A 21,333-nucleotide genomic window follows, 5' to 3' on the forward strand; every position below is an offset into this window, starting at 1 on the left:
ACGATCAAAGTGCATCTTCATAGTCATCCGGTATTTCTGTCACTGCAGCTGCGTCTTTGGCTGTCCTTTAAATCAATCCTGTCGACTAAGCCCAGCTCTCGGTCAGCTGGCAACCAAGGAATAGTGCCGAATGCAGCAAAGTGTGGGCTGCACCCAATGCCTGCGGTGTAGGACCTGTTGTGGTGCAACACCGCTGCCTCCAAGGCATTCTTCCAGCCTCCATCAAACTCTGAATATAGCTTGATAAACATTTTGAGGTCCCGGATCATGCACTTGGTGAGAGAATTAGCCTCAGGATGATATGGTGCTGGGTAGCGAATCGCGATGGTTTTCCCGCTAGCCCAATTGCGCAACTTCTCACTTCTGAAAGCTGGTCCATTGTCCGCAACAATTACTTTAGTGTTCTTGAAGATGTCCCGCTCGAGAAGAGATATGACGCAGTTCGCATCTTCTCTTCCAGCTTTGGCGGCAACAAAGCGCGTGCATTCATCCTCGGTGACCAGAAAAGCTGAGTTCTTCTAACGCCTTCAGCTTTCTTCTTGAGCTCCGCAAAATCAAGATGAATGACTTCGAACGGGATCGTTGAGTATTCTGGCAGTACCATTCTGTTCCCACGAGGCTTGTATTTTGATTTAACCATTTGACACTCGTGACACGTTTTGACATAATTGGCAACATCTGCTTTCATGTTTTTCCACGTAAACCTCTTGGTGAGCTTGTGGTAGGTCTTTCAAAATCCATCATGTCCTCCCTATGGTGGACTGCTGTGATATAACTTCAGGACTGTGGGCACTTCTGTTTTAGGAACATAGAATTTCCCCTTGCGCAGCTCTATCTCTTGCGTACCCTCCCAGAGATGCATCAAATTAACACTTCCTTTCAAAATATCTTGCGGTACGTGGAGTCGGGAAAATGCGTCAGCGTCCTGATGTCTCTGGCCTGGCCTATGCGTTACGTCGAAGCTGAATTGTTGAATCTCGCTCACCCAGCGGGCTATTCTGCTCTGTGGCAGTGTGAGCTCCAAGAGATATGTTTGCCTTCCAGCTCCAAGAGAAGTGTTTACCTTCCAGGTAGCTTCTGAAGTATCTTAGCGCTATTATGACCGCTAGTGCTTCCCTTTCCGTTGTCGTGTAGTTTTCTTGCGGCTTCGTGAATGTACAAGAATAGTATCCGATGACCTTGAATTCCCGGCCAGGTTGTTCGTTTTCATCTCTTTGATAAAGAATAGCTCCAGCAGCGTAGTGAGAAGCATCCGTGTGAAGTTCAAACGGCAAATCAAAGTCTGGCAGTGTCAGCACAGGATCGGAGGAAATGGCTTCTACAAGTTCTAGATAACTATTCTCATATTCTTCGGACAATACGAACTTTCTGCGTCAGTGCAGTGAGACATTTAGTTTTTCTCGCATAGTCTTTTATAAACGCGCGGAAGTGACCTGCGAGCCCAGGAACACTCTTAAAGAATGAATGTCATATGGTCTTGCCAGCTTCTTGATGCGCTGAACGCTCTCCTCTTTAGTGCCCTTGGTTCTTTCATCAAATACTCTTCCAAGGAATACCACTTTCCTGCAGAAGAATTCACTTTTCTTAATGTTGATCTTGAGTCTAGCGGTGCTGAGGGCTTCGAGAACCTTTCCCAGATGCTCTTCATGACCTTCCCTTGTTTTCGAGTATACAATTATGTCGTCCACATACACATTACTGAATTTTCCGATGAAGTTCTTTAGCACATCGTTCATCATCTTTTGAAACCATGATCCGGAGATTTTCCATCCAAATGGCAGCCTATTGTACTCGTATATGTCGAAAGGAGTAACAAATGCTGTAAATTTCTTGGTATCTTCGCTTAGTGGTACCTGCCAATATCCCTTGCATAGGTCAATGCGGGAAAACCATTTACAGCCTCCCGTCTCGTCAATTATTTCATCAATTCTCGGCATTGGATATGGGAAGAGATCTGTTTGCTTGTTTACTAGTCTATAATCTGTGCAGAGGCGAAATGACCCATCTTCTTTTGGAACAATCGTAATAGACGAGGCAAAACACTAAGTAGAAGGCCTGATTATTCCCGCCTCCAGCATTCCCTGAAGCTCCTGCTTTAACCATACCTTTTTTTCATGGATGAGGCTATATGGCTTTCTCTTTACTATAGTGTTGTCGCGTAAGAGGAAAGGCACCTCTATGGCTGTTGTGGCTTCTGGAAATGAGCCAATGCGCAAAAGCTCTGAAAACTTCAAAGGCACATCCTCTGCGGAAGACAGTTATTACGATCAGCATTTTGGGTGATATGAAGTTGATGACATCCTGTTCCTATGATGACCAAATCATTCCAGATGATATTAATCTTCATGCGTTTCATATCAGGTCCTGATAAGATGAAATCAAAATTGACTTTGGGCACAACCAATGCTTGAACCTTTAATTTCCCCCCTTCAAACTCCAGCTAAGCTGATGTCCATCTATTATATTCTCGGCAAGAACCATCGTAGCCGCAGACACAAATTGTCTTCCCACGCACAATGTTGTCAGCATCGACTAGGCTCTCGTTGAATAAACTTACAGAAGCACCAGTATCAATCAAAACTGACAAATTACGGCCATCGACTCGCATCTGGACACTCAAAATGCCTGTCTTCGTGAGAAATACTGCTTCCTCAACAATGCATTTCCCGTCATCCAAGTCATCCATGTCTCATATTATGTATGCGGTCTTCATCTGCTGTCCACTGGTCCCTGTACATTTGGCGTCACGCTGCAGTGTCGGTTACAATCAGTGCTAGTCTCTGCTGTGTGGCTGTGTTCTTGTCACGGTAATCGCCTCTGCCGACCGACATCTCCTTATCAGGCGCATGGTATTCCGGATATATAGCATACGTCAGTGCTAGTAGCAATTCGTCCATAGTAGTAAGCGACCTCACTTGAATCTGTCTTTGATAATGTCTAGTCATAACATGTATAACAAGAGCGATGACCGAAGAATCCGCCAATGTCGGGTCAGCAGTTCGAAGCAACCGCCACTTTTCAAAAACGTACTCTTTGATAAAAGTACGTGCCTCTCTGACTGTAGACAATAGCACTATTCCAGAGCTCTACAGGATTCACTTGAAAAGCACTAGAGAAGCTTTTCTTCCATTCCGTTCAAGAAGTGTATGCATGGGATGTTATTTGCAAGTCAAACCACTTCTGTGCGTTCCCACAGGGAAATGTCTCATGTTATGTATGCGGTCTTCATCTGTTGTCCACTGGTTTTTGTTACAGGCATATTCGTAGTAATCTAACCAAAAAGCTACGCGTGATGAAGTGCCATCAAACAAGTCTGGTTTCACAAAAAGGTCTTCGCGCTTCCCTCTCACATTAGCAGCTGAAATAACAAGTGCTAAGAGCTGCTGCTGCTGTGCAATATGCACCATCTGCATTTCTTGTTATGCGCGAATGATACATTCTGTCTTAGAATCAGTGAAATTTGCTGGCGTCTGCATTTCATGTGACGGCGGGGCTCTTCCTAAACAAGCATCCAACTCATCACAATTCATGCTGACAGTCACACTACCTTGAGTGACAAGGTCATCTACAGAGGCTCCGGCTACATGGGAAATCGTCTCCAGAAGACTCGGAGCGGTGGTGTCCTCCGGCAGCCCGACGTACCTTTCACCATCCGTTTGGAAGCCCACGATGACGGGTCGCCCCTCACGGCGCGTGATGTCGAGCTTGATCTTCATGTGCAGGTTCCAGGCCTCGACTGCGCCAATGTAAAGTTTCTACGCAGACATCGTGACTATATTGGTTTATGTGGCAATCTTAGGCGGGCTTCTCTTATTCGTCTTGTTCCTGTCCCTTGCGCCCTGGCCACTGGCGATGTGGATCGCTATATATATATATATATATATATATATATATATATATATATATATATATATATATATATATATATATATGGAGAGAGAGAGAGAGAGCGATTAGATTGTTGGCGGTCCGCCCGCCCCATCCTCGAGAAATAGTTGGTACGTCACTGGCTATACTGTGGCTGACGAGGAATATTCATTTGTGCTTTAATGAGGAAATGAAGTTACTAATATTTTGATATAAGTGCGATTAAAAAACCATCAAGGTTCGCGCACTGCTACAAAGGAATAAGGACCACAGGGATCATTTGCAGTTAGTCTAAAACAAGGGCACGCGAGTCCCATTTTGATACACTCGCTCGCACACATAATATACGCGGGCTGCGGCGACTGCAGCCCGTTTTTAGAGTAGCTTGATTCGGTCTCGAGCACTAAGTTCTTTGACCTGGATATACACATCGCTGCGCGAAAACTTGACAATGCTTGTCCCCCCCCCCCCCCCCCCCCCCCCCCCCCCCCCCCTGTAAAAAAATAGTACAGCAATAAAAGACGAAGAGGAAGAGGGAATAAAAGCTGAATGGCACTCGGCATTATACAGACGCGAATAATGCAGCCACGTCGCTGCCAAAGTGTGAACATTTGCAGTATGAGTGTGCTATATTTTGCTGTCCTAGACAAGACATCGTCAAACACTCGGAAGAGATGACTCTATCCGGGTTTTAGGCATGATTATCGAGGCCAACGGGCACAACGGTCGCACAATCAACAGACTAACCTCGCACGCGGAGGGAGAAATTAGGCTAATCTCCAGGGTGTCCCACAATAGAGGCTCGAGGGCTCAAAGAAGACAACCTTCTCAGGATTTACCACGCGTTCCTAATGAGTCATGTAAACTACGTTGCACCTATGCACAAATGGCAAGTTCACGAGAGAACCAAACTAAACACGCTCATTCGCAAGAGTATAAAGAGGGTTCTTGGCCTCCCAGTGCGTACTAACACCGAGAGCCTCATGAAAATAGGTGTTCACAACACCCTAGAGAAAGTCATTGAAGCGCAGCAGACGGCGCAGCTTGCTGGACTTTCGTCCACCATCGCGGGGCGAAAAATCCTTGAAGGCGTCAACATCAATCCCATTTTTGCGATGGAACGCAACACGCAGCTGCCAAATCACACGAGATCTTACATTAAGGTTTCTCCACTGCCGAGGAACGTACACCCACAACACAGTACAGACAGAAGGTTGGCTAGGGCCTCTGCACTCCTGACACACGCACATGCGTCGGACGCATGTTTCATCGATGCCGCTCAATACGAGCGTTCCGCTAGCAGCACCTCCCGCTTTGCGGTCGTCTCCGTTGACTCCAAGGGCCGGGTACTTTCGGCCGCATCAATCATTACCTGGCAGAACAGCTAGCCCTAGCATTAGCGCTGTTATATCCAAGCAAAACGGAAGTCTACACAGACTCGAGATCGGCAGCAAGAGCATTCGAATCTGGGGCTGTCTGTAAGGAAGTCGCCAAGATACTCGAAGGAAAAGTACTTGTTCATCATACCATCACCTGGTTCCCGGCCCATGTAGGGTCGAAAGTAGTGGGGCTTGTCAACGCCAACGAATTGGCCCATGCTCGGGCGCGAGGTCTCGCTTGCCGCGCCAGGCTATCTGGGGCCGGTGCACCGCGACGGGTCTGGTCCGATCGTTGCGGAGACGGAACCCCCCCCCCCCCCCCCGTTTTAAGGACATACTCTCCACCTTTAACGAAGTCACAAAGCATTATCAACTTGCTCGCAGGGCATTTCCGTTGCCCCACCGAAACCTATTACGGCCTCAATCGGTTACGCTTAGGTTGTTACAAACGCACTCGTATCCCAGCCTCTCGATCTATAGTCGTTTCGCGGAGGTCTCCCCTTCGTGTCCCGACAGCGGCAGATACAGCGATTTTAACCATATGCTCTGGGAGTGCCCCTCTTTACAGCACCACACGGATCAAGGGATCTCGCAAGACACATTTTATTTACTAATCAAGAGTCATGACTGGTTCCATCAAGTCAAGGCAGTCCAGAAGGCCCACGATGCGGCGGTGAGGCTTGGCCTTCCCGTCCCGACGTGGGAGCAGGCCCGCGGTCCTCCCTCCATGAAAACGAGGGGTGACTACTTCAGAACGTTAATAAAGTTTACTACCTACCTACCTACCTACCACGCATCCGCCTGCATGCGTGACATAACGGGCACAGCGCGGGGAAGCTCACGCGTCAGGTTTCTCGATCCGCGCAGTTGCGCCCGTCGCGGCTAGGGGGCGAACAGTCGCGCTGGTCGCGATGCGCGGTTCCCGCCGGCTGGCGAGCGCTGGCTGCGAGCGTCTGCTTCCGACGCTGCGGCGCAAACGCGCCTCGCGGAAGGCCACGGAGCAGCACTTGTCAGCGCCCCGTGCCCGTGCAACGGCTGCTAGAGAAGAATCGTCGCCGCCGCAGCAACAACCGCGCAGCATGAACCGCCCTCTTCGTTCCTGCTGGGCACCCGAGACGCCGATGTGCCTGCACGCGGCAGCTGCCAGAGCAGACGACGCGTGTTGACCTTGCTTTTACCAACGCTTTCTTCTTGTAAGGTTGGCGTCGCCGAGAAAGCTACGCTACGCGTAAAGCGACTGGCGTGCGCTAGCGAGCGCGCCAAGAATCAAAAACACGACTGCCTCACGAGTGCCACTGTTAAACGACCAGTGTTTGTCGGAGCGCCGGCGGCGTCCGCTGTCCACCGCTGCCATCTGCGCTGCTGGATTGTTTCTTTTTTGCTTGATTCCTCGGTCAACTTGTGAGTGCCCGTCGTATCCCCGATAACGAAGGAGCTCGCCAAGCAGCGACATTAGCTTCGCTCGGGCTTACCTACGGATACGGCGACGTATCTGCAAGTCGCGGCTACGCAGAAGCGGACGGGACGAGCTGGAACGCAAAACAACCCCAGTGTCTTCGCAGTGCGAGGCACCGTCGCTTCGAGGATTTCGATGGCTCCGTTCACCACCTCGAGCAAGGTTTTCGAAGGCTCATTGGCACGTCACAGCTCAGCAGGAAGCCAGCGTGGCCTGTCCGTAAGCCTGAGAGTGCAGCTGAGGGTCTCCGCTGTGGCGTCGCCCAAACTCTCCCATTCGTCCGAACCGCTGGCCGGCTAGGAGTGAGCCACGGCTGTCAACCATCACGAAGATCTGAATTTTGTTCGTGCGTAAGTGAATGTGTGTGTGCTAGTGTTAGCGTACAAATAAGTGCCGCATCTGTAAGCTTACGTCAGTGACCGCTGCGTGATCTTGATGCTCAGCCGGCGCAACGAGACACCAACACGGTGACCTTGAAGAGGAAACTTAATTGTGGCAGTCTTGGGTCGCGTCACAGTCAATTTACCGTTCGATGATGTGCTACTGAAGCGCCAAACTTCGCAAAATCAGTTCGCTCACAGGTACGGCCATTTGGCAGAGTTTCGACCTATAGTCGCATCGCCGCCGGACTTCTGGAGGCCACTTTCGGATGAAGGCCGCGGCGCTCCGTGGGAACGGCGACTGCCGCAGCGATTCGCCTATCGAATTGCCCCTTTCTTCATCCTGTTCAGCGTGACACTCGAAGAAGCCGTTATCTGGACGAGCCGGGAAGCGAAGCGTGGGACAGCTTCGCATCGTCGCTGCGTTAAAGGATCGGTCGCCAACGAGGGAACGCGTGAGCGCTGTCACTTAACCCACGCCTACGGATCGTCGGCTCTCAGCCTCCACTGTGTCGTATAGCTTGGCACTATACCTGTGCGTCTCGGCGTTAGTGCTTCTTTGATTTTGTTTTTGTTTCGTGCATTGGAGCTGCTAGAGCCCAGTATCAGCACGGCAGTGGTGCCGTGCTATTGTGTGTGCCGGGCGCCGCGCGGCGCCCGGCGCGACGACGTCGTCGCCGCCGCCGGAGTGTCCCGTGTCCGGGAGGATGAGCGTTCGTGAGGTGTGCCTCAAGAATGGGATGCACGCAGAGTGCCATTCAGCGCAGGGCTGGAGGCCGCGCGGGCCGCGGAGGCCCCGCGACGCCCGTGCCCACGTCGGCGACCGGCGGCGTGCCGCCGACCAGGTCTGCCTCGGACCTCTCGGCGGCCACCAACAACTCGGCGTCCAACAACCGGTGTCGCGCGCCGCCGGGCGCCCCCGAGTCTCAGCCGCAGCATCGCAACTCGCGGCCCCAGTGCCTCGAGGGCGCCAGACCTTTTTTCCGCCGCACCACCAACTGGGAGGTCGTCACCGACCGGAACGTACCACTGTTCGCAAAGCTTGACAGCACTCCCGACGACGGAAGGGTGAGTCCGCGAATGGAGCACGCATTGGCCGTCAGGCGCCCATCTGGCTCCTGCGCATTTTCCCACTGATCATATCGCGAAGTTCGAGGGCTCGTCCAGGGGAATACGGCAAGCGTGTGGAAACATTGTCGTTCCCAGTGTTCTTTCGAAAGCGCGTTCTGTCCAAAGCGAGCTATGGCGACGCGCATGGACATCTTCTTTCAAAGTTCTGCATGTGTAACGGAATTAACGAAGGCGCCGCCTTCACCTTTGGTTATACTCTTAGTGCGACAGTGAGGTTAAAAATTAGTCCCCGAAGATATATATCTGTTAATAAGCGTCAACAGGTCTCAGGTGCGAGGTACCGCAGAGGGGAGAATATTCAGCCACATGATATATTTAATTGGTTTGAATCGCAGCAATATAGTTCCTACCAAGGACGTTGGCTGAAGCGCGCGATTTTGTTGAGATATCAGTCGCATTTGACAGGAATGAATTAGGTGCATTCGCTGTACACCCCCCGTATGTCCTCAAAATGGCTCTGCTGGTATTTAAACGAAGTAATATTTATGCGGTACTATTGGTTGTCCCATTCTCGTTGTATACTTATGTGGTGCATGTCAATGTGATCTCTTGCCTCGGCTGCCTTCACTGGGTGCTCCCTTAGTCATATTGCCACGTGTCTGTAGCACACGACGGCACAAGTGTCATTGACCCGATACCGTTGCGTGGCACACCGCGGGTGTAAAACGCAATAGCAGGCAACACGTGCTGTCGGCCATATGTGCGACGTGAATCACGTTACGTGCAAGTGCATTTTACGGCCAGCGTTTTGCCCCGGATTTTGCGGCGTCCGAGCGTGTGATTGAGAAAAAGCGCGCGCGCGCGCGAACGTTTTCCTCCGATCTGCGAGCGTTGATCGTGTGCCTGATTTGCAAGTGTTCGCTGACCCGTGGAGGCATATCGGAATTTCTATCGTCGTCTGCTAGTACAAGGAAGGCCAAAAAGTGAGGAAAGAAGAAAATGAAGGGGCGCGTTACCTTTCACTGTATGAATCACGCGCATGCGCAAACAGGTGGCTATTTTGACCGACACTTTCCTCCACTTGAGGCCATTGAAAGCGGGACGCAAGGTGAGCGGCGAAACTTGAGAGGAATCTTTCTGCCTGACGTTGCGAAGGTAGGATGCTGGACGACCGCCAATTTGACATTTCTTAATTGGGTTGCTTTTGTGCGCTATAAAGCGCATATTCGCGAAACATGCTTGCAAAGTCTGCCCGGCGCCGATTCGCATAAACTGGCACATCACAGTCTAGAAATAGCACTGGGCACCATCTCAAGGGATTGTCCTTTTCGGTACTCGTTGGCTTGGGTGGGCATTTATTTAGATATATATTTTTCTTTTTTCGGAGTTGCACTTAAGTAGGGTAGAATCGTGGTACATTTATGCAGTTTGCTTCTGACACATTTTGATTGGAAATTGGCGATTTGTACTGGGGGGGGGGGGGGGGGGCATGCTCACATATCTGCTCTTTCAGAATGAGAGCCGACAAGACGTTATGAAGGCAGCACGGAATCAGAGTAATTGATATAATTATTGGAATTGATATTCACCACTCCAGATTGACCCTCCCTGTCCTTGTAATAGACCATTCTTTCGCGCTGCGTGCACAATGCTTACTGTGTTAACATGCAGTTAGACAAGCGGTCATCGCACAGCAACCTCAATTGCCGTGTCCTCCAACAGTCGACCACACCGATTTTGCCGATGATTCCAGGGAGGAACGTTGTCGATATTAAGGCTCGGTCATTGGTGGAATAGCGATTGCGTACTTATTTTACTGAACTTAACTTTGCGCTGTACGCCCTCAAGAGAAGCTACACACATCACAACGAGTGTGTTCCGTATCGCCGATTAATCGCGAGAGCGTCACCCTCTGGCCTACCTCTCCGTGTTTCTTCCGCTTGACATCTGTATTTGTCGACTATGCGAAGCCACATGATAGATGCTATCGTTCCTTAACGACATCGGCCGGAGCGCCTGATTTGACTGACTGGTATACGCATTTCTCGTTACCTCTGCCTGATGTTCATCACCATGCAGCTGCACTTCCCTCACTCCCAGGGCTTATATTCGCACCGGTAAATCGCAGAGGTCGCGTGACCAAAATGGTCGCAAAAAAAGTCTCAAATGCTCTCTTTGGTCTAAAAGGGACGTTTTTGATCCATTGGCTCACTGCTCGATTTTTCAGTTGCGCGCGACTGCAGTCGCAAAGCGTTCAGATGAATCAGATGCGCAGGAACACGGCGCTTGTATATGTGCCGACGCCTATTTTACGTGGCGATAGCGGCACGAACAGACGTGAACGGCGTCAACTGCGAGACATTTCGATGTGGCGACGGGCAGGTCGCGCTTGCCGGTGTGACCATCGGTCGCCGTGAGCCGCTCTTTGATCGCCAGTCACGGTCGGTCGCGCGACCTCTGTCAATCGACGGTGTGAATGCACCCTAAAGCATATGCAGCTTGCCTCTCTTCGTCCTGCTTGGTCAACCTCGGTGCCTTTTATTTGTCTTTATTACCTTTTCTACCGAGAACGTCACCACGGTGGCTCAGTCAGTATGGTATATTTTTTAACTGCGCTATCCCACACGGACAAGGACGAGGCAGACAAGACAAGACCTCAATTTTACTACAGAACTTCCCCATGAGAATGAATTGCAATTTCTAGACATACGTCTGCGTTTTGAGTTATTCCATAGATATTGGTTTTATCGACCAAGGTCCCATAAGTCCCCCTCTCAATTTTTCCTCCAGGCATTCGAAGATTGTAAAGAGTGGGATTGCCTTGTCGTGCATAGATGCAGCATTACAGAAGTCATGCTCCCACGTAGTAACGGAAAGTGTTAGTTTCCAAGTGACTAGGCTGACGAATGCTGGATACCCAAAATCTGTAATTGGAGCAACATGTGATAAACTAGTAAGGAAAGTTAAAAGTAGTGGTAGTGCACACACCCCACACTAATAAAGAAAAAGAGCGTTTGCTGTAATTCCGTACCAGCACAAAGGTTGCACACAATTTGAAGAATGTAGCGCAGCGGTATGCGGTTAGCGTCGTATTCTCAGCCCCTCAGAAAATGTCGCGTTTATGTGCTAGAGTAATGAATGTGATTGACAGGGCATCTAACCACAGCCCTTTTGTCTGCAAGATTGAGCATAAGCAAGGGTCAACCATTGTCCCCTGCGCCTGCGCAGTAGTGCATGAATTTCCTTTTTCTTGTCTGTGTGTATACATCGGTCAGACGGCTAGGTGTATTAATGTTCGGCTGAAAGAACATAAAAAAAAATCACTTCAGATGGTTATTCCCACCTGGCTAAGCATTGTAATGACTGTAAAAAAAAAAAAAAAAAAAAAAACACTAAACAAGGAAACTTGCCTCCCACTTCTTAAACAAACTAGAATTTTGTACCGTCATAGGGACCGTATAGTACTAGGGAGCTGTTTGAGGCACTTAAGATAAAAACTACACGTGGGTGTGTAAGCGAACCTTCGGTGTCACTAGCTGATTGCGAGATGGCGTTTTTAGATGCTACTGTGTGACGTCAACACATCCATGGCTGGATCGCCAATCAGATGTATTCATTTTTCTCTGTATATATGTCATTTTAACCCATTAAACATTCAGTTGCGAGTCTGCGCACGTCTTGTCTGCCTCGTCCTTGTCCGTGTGGCTTAGCGCAGTTAAAAAATGTACCATGCACGTCAACCAACTAGCCCGACTTGGAGCTCTACTTGAGTCAGTATGCATTGCGTTCTGTGGCTGAACTAGATTCTATTCCTGGCCGCATTCGGATCAGTCATGAGAGCTATCAGCGCACTGGGCATAAAAAAAAAAAAAAGTACCGAGTACACAGCGCTGTCTTCCCACTGAATTCTATCGGACAACAGTACGCTTATATACGCAGAAAGCGAAAAACAAACAAACAAACAAATCAAGCAGCAGAACTGTTCCAACTCGCCGAAGTCACCGCCCTGCATGTTACGCATTCTGATGCTGGCAGAATGCAATAATGCTCGCGTGATTTATCAGATGCACATTTCGGAGCAACAGGAGGTGAAATTTGATCCGTAGTCACCCACTGCGACGTATGTTGTAGTTCTAGTGTTCCTTTGGGAAGACAATGAACCCTATGAATCAATCATATTTCTTTCAAGCTGGTGCGATATTGTCTACCGTCATAGAATCATTTTCGCTGCCGAAAATGGAGAAAGTTGGCGTGTCGTACGCGTGGCGAATAACGGGCAGACCGGGCCTATACGCTGCATGCGAGAGCCAACGAAGGAAAGGCATGAGATGTTATAGCCAAGGTAGCACCCGGTTCGCTGCCCTACACGTGGGGACAGGGAGAAATAAATATAAGAAGGATATCCAGTATGCGCACACTCGCAAATGAATGCTAAGCGCTCGTCTAGCCCAATTACCTTCAAGAAGCTCTTTGGCGGCCTTGTGCATGCATACTAGAGTTCTGCCGCGGTAACAGGATCTTTGCTTCCGAGAACGCGCTGTGTCTAAACGGCTGAGCAGCATCGTTGAGAGTCGATGGTTGGACAGCATGCGAAATCGCGTCTTTTATTTATTTATTTATTTATTTATTTATTTATTTATTTATTTATTTATTTATTTATTTATTTATTTATTTATTTATTTATTTATTTATTTATTTATTTATTTATTTATTTATTTATTCGACCAACGTGCTCTCGAGGTAGATTCTAGCACACTCTACTCGAGGTGCATACACACACCGTTGCCACCTTGTCCGGCCAGCTTGCGACATGAGAACGCGAGCAGCGGGTATTTACTCGCTCGGTACAGGCCGATCAGTCATTGGTCCGCGCGGGCTCCTCGAGGCCAACAAGGTCAGCGTTTGGAGCCGGTAAAAGAAAAGGCTTTGTGATTTAGCGATTTGTGTGGATGAAATTGTAAATGTTGGCAACTATTGCGCCGCCAGTTTCTCCGCGCAAACATATGATAACATGAGGCCGTATGGAAAACGTTCCAACAGTAAAGCACATTTCGCAAACGTAGTTAAAGAGTCACACACACGCAAAAACAAACAAAAAAGAAAGAAAATAAAACAGCAAGTGAAGGCTTTGTCTTTTTCTGAAGCGGCAGCGGCGAGGAAGGTGTTTTCTATGTGTTTAGAGCATATAAATATCGCACGTCGATGCGTAAATTTCATGCCACGCCGATGAATACACTGTCGCCACGACGGAAACAGGTATCATGGAGTATTATTTTTTAATGTTGACCACATGGAAGGCACTTCAATCTCGACTGCAGCGCGGTCGTCGCAGCATAAAATGAATGCGCCGTCGCCGGCTGACGCCACTACGAGATCGCTTCGGAATTGGGGGGGCGATGTGACCGCTGCTCAAGTCTTTTATGCCGTCGCGCAGCAAATGTCAGCATGGGCGCTATAGCGTAAAGCTATTCCAAACTTTTCTATTCCATTTCTGAAATCAGCCCTCCACGATTGTTGAGTGAGTGAGTGAGTGAGTGAGTGAGTGAGTGAGTGAGTGAGTGAGTGAGTGAGTGAGTGAGTGAGTGAAGTAACTTTATTTAGGTCTAGAGAAGACGCAGGGGAGACCCCGCGCTACCCGGCTAGTCCCACGTAGGGACCGCCAAGCCGAACTTGACGGCCCGATCGCGGGCACTCTGGACGGCCAGGGTTTGGTCGTTGAGTTCGGGACTGCCCAAAAGCTCAGCCCACCTATCCTCGCTGAAGTCGGAACTCCCACAACCAGTGGCGCACCGACTGGGGGGGGGGGGGGGGGGGGGATTGTAACCCCCACCCCCTGAGATCGAGTTAACCCCCCCCCCCCCCCCCCCCCCCTTTGTTTAACTCCTTTTTTTTCCTTGCGCATTTGAGTACTGCAACTAAGATCTAAGACGCGCAATCGTCTGCACACTCACAAAAAGGGCATTTTTTGACAATTTCCCGTGAAGAAATTGAAATTAGTGCTGTTTAGATCGTATTGGCAAACTGTGACCCCCCCCCCTGGCCGAGATCCTGGGTGCGCTACTGCCCACAACACATGGATCAATGTTGCCGTTAGTCCACATGCAGGGTAGTCCGCACTGGGATACCTTTCAGGGTATATAGCGTGAAGAACCGCAAGGTTAGGATACGCACGAGCTTGTAAAGGTCGAAGGGTCACCGCCCGCGCCTCCTCGATTGGTCAAACATTTTTTCGGGCTACCCCTGCCTTCGCCCATCAGTCACGCGACTTCACGAAAATGTGATATGACGTGTGCCCACTGATTATGCATGATTAGACCGAACAAACAAAAAATAATTATTTCCGATTCCGCACCTTTTACGCCATTAGCCCTCCGCTATTGGTCAAAAGTTCTCGGGCTGCGCCCACTTCGCCTTTCTGTCAGGCGACGTCTCAAAACAGCGAAAACTCACCACGTCATATGTAGACGTGTACGCATTAAAGATGCGTTAATATGCAGAACAAGGCTGAACATTTTTTCGGAATAGCCGAAGGCTTCTCCATTTCAAGAAGAATAGAAGACACCTGCCCAGATTTATTTGCGTATAATAAACATTTTTACGTGGCAGTATAACGTTGTCGAGGCCTTTCGGTATACTTTCGGTAAGAAAATGATAAATTAACAGAAATTGGATGGGAAAACGGCTCCGCGGTAGTTCAATGGTGAGAGCATCGCACGCGTAATGCGAAAACGTGGGTTCGTTCCTCACCTGCAGACAGTTGTTTTTTCATCCACTTTAATTTCTGTTAATTTATCATTTTCTTTAATTGAATTAGTAAGTACAAGTGATTTCCCCTATGTTGTCCTTGGTGTCATTGTTTGTTGGCTTCTAATGATATGATTAATAAAATCGAGCCCCTCGGTTCCCTTTCTTCTCGTTCATTACATAACGAGGGCTCGAATCCGGCAACATTGATGCCTTCAGGTAGCCTATGTAGGTTTATTGACCAGTTGCCATCATCCAAAAAGATCACCTGCTCGTGACGCCTGCGGCAGAAAGGATGTTCCACATCCGCCCCTAGATTTGTGAGTGGTGGCGCTGGCTAACACTCCCAGGGTGAGTTCTAGTTGTAAAACATAAATACCCCAGAAAGTGGATGGGAAAACGGCTCCGCGGTAGCTCAATGGTGAGGGCATCGCACGCGTAATGCGAAGACGTGGGTTCGTTCCCCACCTGCGAACAGTTGTTTTGTCATCCACTTTAATTTCTGTTAATTTATCATTTTCTTTAATTGAATTAGTAAGAGAGAGAGAGAAGTTTAATGATGCGAAATGCAGAGAGGTCGGCATGAGGTAAATTCCTCTAGCCAGCTACTCGGCGTTGGGGGAAGGGGAAGAGGGAAAGAAAGAGGGAAGAGGCGCATGATGGCTGACGATGATGAGAGAAGGAGGATGTAAAACATATGGCAAGCACTTTGGCATGCTCAAAGCCTACACTCCAGGCCCGTACTTTTTAAAAAGTTCAGTAGCGCCTGGATGTCCTTGAAACTTGATTGAGCGTCTGGCCAAGGGCCTAAAATAACGTCCTCCGACAACGGTGGGCTGTCGAGACGCGTAAGGTCATTATTCAACCTTTGACGCTCTTGCACGTACCTAGGGCAGTCACAAAGCACATGACCTATAGTCTGAATTAGTAAGTACAAGTGATTTCCCCTATGTTGTCCTTGGTGTCATTGTTTGTTGGCTTCTTATGATATGATTAGTAAAATCGGGCCCCTCGGTTCCCTTTCTTCTCTTTCATTTTATATATATATATATATATATAATGTGATATATATATATATATATATATATATATATATATATATATAATGTTGATATGTAGATAGAGGCCAAGAAGGGCAGGAAGGTTACCCAGATGCACGTCCGGTTTGCTACCCTGCAATGGGGGAGAGCGGTGAAAAGACAGAAAGAAGGAAAGAGAGAGATTACACTGATGCGCACACTCGAAGGAGCACACCAAGTCAACAAACGGTCGCAGAGATCTCTCGACTTCAAATATTGTTACAACGCCTTCGTTGCTTTTAGCGCCAGCGGCGCGCACGGCCACGGTTCAATAATCTTGCTTTTTGAAAGTGGTTTTGAATCTAGCCGGTTTAATGATGTCCGGAGAGGGCGGCGCTATTCATAGGTGTATTCACTATATTTAGGGAATAGAACTTTATTAAAGTTAGGGTCTGCCATCTGGCCTCGTTGCAGGAAGTTGTGTCAATCTTCGCGTTTTGCGGCCAACCGGGAATAAACAAAGCAAGCGGCGCCGCCCACTGTTACCTCAGATCGAACGATGAAAAAAAAAAAAATCTTATGGATTGTAAAGGCTGATCATCTTGGTATAGGGGAAAATGCACAAGTGTTATGTAGTTTTATGATGGTGCTCCCTCTGAACTTGATTCAATGCTTTGGTGCATGCTCTTTCCGGAGCGCGCACACATCAGCGAACTACGGATTTCTTCTCTCTTGTGCCTCTTGCGCTGCGCGCATTAATTTCCTGGGACTTGTATGAGGAGTAGTACTGGAGAGGTTTCCTTTATTACCGTTCCTGTCGCATAGTCGTCGCAGACACATTTAGCGCTCTTACAACCTGTAAGGTAGCGTAATAATCTAAATGTGATGATACGTCATCTTGATTTTCCCATCGACGCGTCAATTAAAAAAAAATGTAGGAAAATTTCAGCAACTGAGCGAAATCATCGTCATCAAGACTTATTGCCTTCTGCATTTCGCAAAATATGGTTGCTTCAAAATTTTGGTCAATAAAAGCATATCATCATCATCAGCATCAGCCTATATTCATGTCCACTGCAGGACGAAGGCATCTCCCTGCCATCTCCAATTACCCCTGTCTTGCGCTAGCTGATTCCAACTTGCGCCTGCGAATTTCCTAACTTCATCACCCCACCTAGTTTTCTGCCGTCCTCGACTGCGCTTCCCTTCTCTTGGTATCCATTCTGCAACTCTAATGGTCCACCGGTTATCCATCCTACGCATTACATGGCCTGCCCATGCAGCTCCATTTTTTCCCTCTTGATGTCAACTAGAATATCGGCTATCCCCGTTTGTTCTCTGATCCACATCGCCTTCTTCCTGTCTCTTAACGTTAGGCGTAACATGTTACGTTCCGTCGCTCTTTGTGCGCTCCTTAACTTGTTCTCGAGCTTCTTTGTTAACCTCCAAGTTTCTGCCCCATATGTTAGCACCGGTAGAATGCAATGATTGTACACTTTTCTTTTCAACGTCAGTGGTAAGCTCCCGGTCAGGATTTGGTAATGCCTGCCGTATGCACTCCAACCCAATTTTATTGGGATGGAGTGCTACCACGCTACCCCAGAGAGGTAGCGTGGAGCAGAGGTAGAACACCCGGCTTCTAACCGAGGGAAATATTTCTTACTAATTATCTTCTGGAATTCTACCCTCGGGACTGGAAAATGAGGCTGGCGAGTCGTGTGGAAGCGGTGTTGCTTTTTTGTTCCCTACGAAGACAGCTGTTATGGCATGGTGTTACATTGCGATGAGAAGCAATACTAAGGACGCGGACGTGGAGAACTAAGGCACTAGACACACATGAAGCGCAGACTATCTGCTTTATGACACCTTTTATAAATAGCGAGAATGTCCCCCCCCCCCGGATTAAACTGACACGCAGCGTTGAACGTAACCGATACCGCCTGCAGAGCTGCAAAAGAACAAAACTTTTTCTTTGCCTGAGAATTCGATCCTGGGACTTCTCCGTGCGAGACAAGCGCATTTACAATGAGATCAGGCCACCAATTGTTTTGTTATTATTATTTAAGCAAGACAGCCGATATTCGGATAAAAACCACGCACATCCAATGCAGTGTTAGCATCTGAATGACGCGAAGCTTGTTTGAGTTAGCGAGGAAAAGCGGATAACACGGCGCACGGCTTCGTCGCCCGTAGCTGTTAGCTCTGTGTTGTAGCTCACCGTCTCAGGAGGACGAAGGCGGTGTACAACGCTTGTCGAACGAATGTTGTTTATGAGAGGTGCAGAAAAATGACGCACATCTAAGCAACCATGTAAGGCTTCTATACTCCTTTTTTCCCCCACTGCTGTGGCACATACGCACTTTGGCGGACCAGCCAACAATGGGAGCTTATCCAAAGGCACACATACAGTAGCCCAAAATTGGGGTAGACGAAATATAAGAAAAGAAAATATAACAATCTTTTGAATATTATACGATATTTTATTAATAGATATGAGTGCTTTAGATACCCATGAGCTGGCACTATATGTATAGGTTTTATATCATGATTTGTTGTCATGACTTTAACGCGGGTGCGCTCACTGGCAACTACTTTGTCGGTTAGGGTACAGTTTTGTTCGGTGAGGAACGTTACGTACGTACTCGCGTAAAGCAACTACCTCCCCCTACGGGGAGGTTGGGGCGGGTTAGGCAAAGAAAGCGTCACTTAAAGAAGAAGAAAAGGGTTTTTAATATACATTACACTGGACTACGTCACTGAGTAGCTCGTAATACCAGTACTGAATCTTTGTGCGCCCGTTGAGATGAAAATGACGCCAGGCACTGATGAGCTATAGAAGCTCGTCAAATCTATTACAGCGACAGAGTAAATGAAAGGTGTTAAATCGAAGAGGGATCAAGTAGAAGACTATTAAAGATGGAGTATGGGCAACGCATTTTATAAGTCACTGTTGCAGTATCTCTACGAAACGGGCCTGCATGCTTATATTTAACTCCATCTCACACACACACACACACACACACACACGCACACGCACACGCACGCACACACACACACACACACACACACACACACACACACACACACACACACACACACACACACACACACACACACACACACACACACACGCGCGCACGCGCACACGCACACGCACACGCACACGCACACGCACACGCACACGAGAGAGAGAGAGAGAGAGAGCCCCTTATTAAGGTAAAGAACGAGAGAAAGAAAGAAAAAAAAAACGCTTGCCATTTGCCGCTGCCCATGTCGAAATATTATTTTTATATTCAACCAATAAGAACGTGGGCAATGCGTCAAGCGGCGCAGAACCCGAACAAAAAGAAGAGGAGGGAACACTATAGAAAAATGCAGCGTCCCGGCGGCCTCAAGACGCGGATCCTCCGTCTGCTGGTTGAGATAATCCCTAGTGGCAGGATCAAACAGAGCATATTCGTCCTCAATGTGTACAGCCCTCCGACAGATAAGAGGCAAAGTTTTCGCGGACTCCTAGGCAGAGCAGTCGCCATAGCGGGTGACAGCCCTCTGATAGTGGCAGGAGACTTCAATGCCCCCCACATGGCCTGGGGGTATGATAGACAAACGGCGAAGGGAGTGAACTTAGTCAGCACAGCAGAAGACTGCGCGTTGACCCTAGTGGCGGATCCCCGCTTTCCGACGAGGATAGGCACCTCGGTCTCGAGAGACACGATGCCAGATTTGGCCTTTGTTAGAAACATTGACGCAGCCTGGACTAACTTGCAGGAAAATCTAGGGAGCGACCATCACATTGTAGCGTTATCAATCAGGATCAGAGCGGCCCCACTTAGGATATCAAAGTACGTTGATTGGGATCTCTTCAGAAAAATACGGGACGAGGATGAGTCGGAGTACAGTGCACTGGAAGATCTACTCGCGCAGGTCAAGAGAGACGTTGAAAGGGCCACCAAAGAAATATCCACGGACCTCGAGACCCCCAGGATGGATGCGCGCTTGGCGCATCTCCTGGAGGCCAAGAGGTCTGTGCTGGAGAGGTGGAAAACGCAAAGGCTAAACCGCAGGCTGAGAAAGAAGATCGCGGAGCTTAATCGCAGCATAGAGGCACACTGTCTGGAGCTCAACAGACAACAATGGAACGAAGCCTGCTCCGCAGCAGACGGGCGAATGCGCACGGGGGGGGGGGGGGGGGGGGGGGAAATGGAACCTACTTAAGCACCTGCTCGATGATAAACAGACCAAGGGTAACCAGAGGCTCGCCGTAGATAGGCTAGTGCATAAGCAAAAAGAGGGGGGTCATTCTGATGCGTCCCTTCTCCGAGATCTGGCACGGAAGTATCTTCCGATAGGGAAGGAGGAATTACAGGAATGCCCTCAATACGTGGGGAAGGACGCACCAAAGCTCGATGATCCGTTTTCGGAGGCAGATATCAGGGAGGTCCTCCACAGGTCGGCCCCTGGGCCGGATGGCATAACCAACCGGGTCTTGAGGAACCTAGACGACCGGTCCATTAGCACCATTACGAAGGAAATCAACAGGGTATGGGAGGAAGGTAATGTTCCGGACTCGTGGAAGCAGGCGACGGTGATACTGATTCCTAAGCCTGGAAAGCCCCCAAGCCTGGACAACCTCCGGCCCATTTCACTCACGTCATGTTTAGGTAAAGTTGCCGAGCACGCTATACACAATAGGATCTCAAAACACATAGAGCGCGAGGGTTTGTTCCCGTACAATATAGTAGGGTTTAGACCATCACTTTCTACGCAAGACGTCATGCTACTGCTTAAAAGACAGGTTATTGACAACAGGACTAGAGACGTCAGGGGAATTCTCGCACTAGATTTGACCAAAGCCTTCGACACCGTGTCGCACGACTTCATCTTAAATGAGATTTCGGCATTGAACTTGGGCGGTAGATTTTTCGCGTTTGTGGAGTCCTTCCTGAGGGGCAGGACGGCGGTCGTCAAAGTGGGGCAGACCAAATCAGAACCATTCGCGCTAGGAAACAGAGGCACACCACAAGGGGCGGTGATCTCGCCCCTCCTGTTTAACATTGCAATGCACGGGCTCTCGAAGCGGCTGGCCGCCGTGCCAAATGTGGGACACGCGCTGTACGCCGATGACATTACGATCTGGTGCCCGGGAGGCTCGGAGGCGGCTGTGGAACAGGCGCTCCAGGAGGCCTTGGATGTGACCGAGTCCTTTCTGGAGGGCACGGGTCTCCGACTTTCCCCGACCAAGTCAGAGCTCATGTTATACAGACCGGCAAGGCAGGGGGTTCGGGGGCTCGTGCCGCTCGAGCAGATCCCCATAGATGTGTACACGCGGGACGGCCAGAAGATCCCCAGGGTGAATTCGATCAGAATTCTAGGATTGTTGCTCGATGCCAGGGGCTGTAATGCCAAAACCATTGCGC

General features: G+C 49.1%; 1 protein-coding gene across 2 annotated transcripts in view; it reads left to right on the forward strand.

Annotated features, from left to right (window-relative positions):
* The first annotated feature begins 6,175 nt into the window (after positions 1-6,175).
* The window catches only part of LOC119442994 (high affinity cAMP-specific and IBMX-insensitive 3',5'-cyclic phosphodiesterase 8B), a 376,115-nt gene continuing 360,957 nt past the window's right edge, over positions 6,176-21,333 (forward strand). For both annotated transcript variants that reach the window (XM_037708101.2, XM_037708102.2), the window contains exon 1: positions 6,176-8,150. In XM_037708101.2, the coding sequence (XP_037564029.1) occupies positions 7,818-8,150 (333 nt within the window). In that variant the 5' untranslated portion in view covers positions 6,176-7,817. The remainder of the gene's footprint in view (positions 8,151-21,333) is intronic.

The sequence above is a fragment of the Dermacentor silvarum genome, chromosome 2 (assembly GCF_013339745.2).
Source record: "Dermacentor silvarum isolate Dsil-2018 chromosome 2, BIME_Dsil_1.4, whole genome shotgun sequence".
NCBI lineage: Eukaryota > Metazoa > Arthropoda > Arachnida > Ixodida > Ixodidae > Dermacentor > Dermacentor silvarum.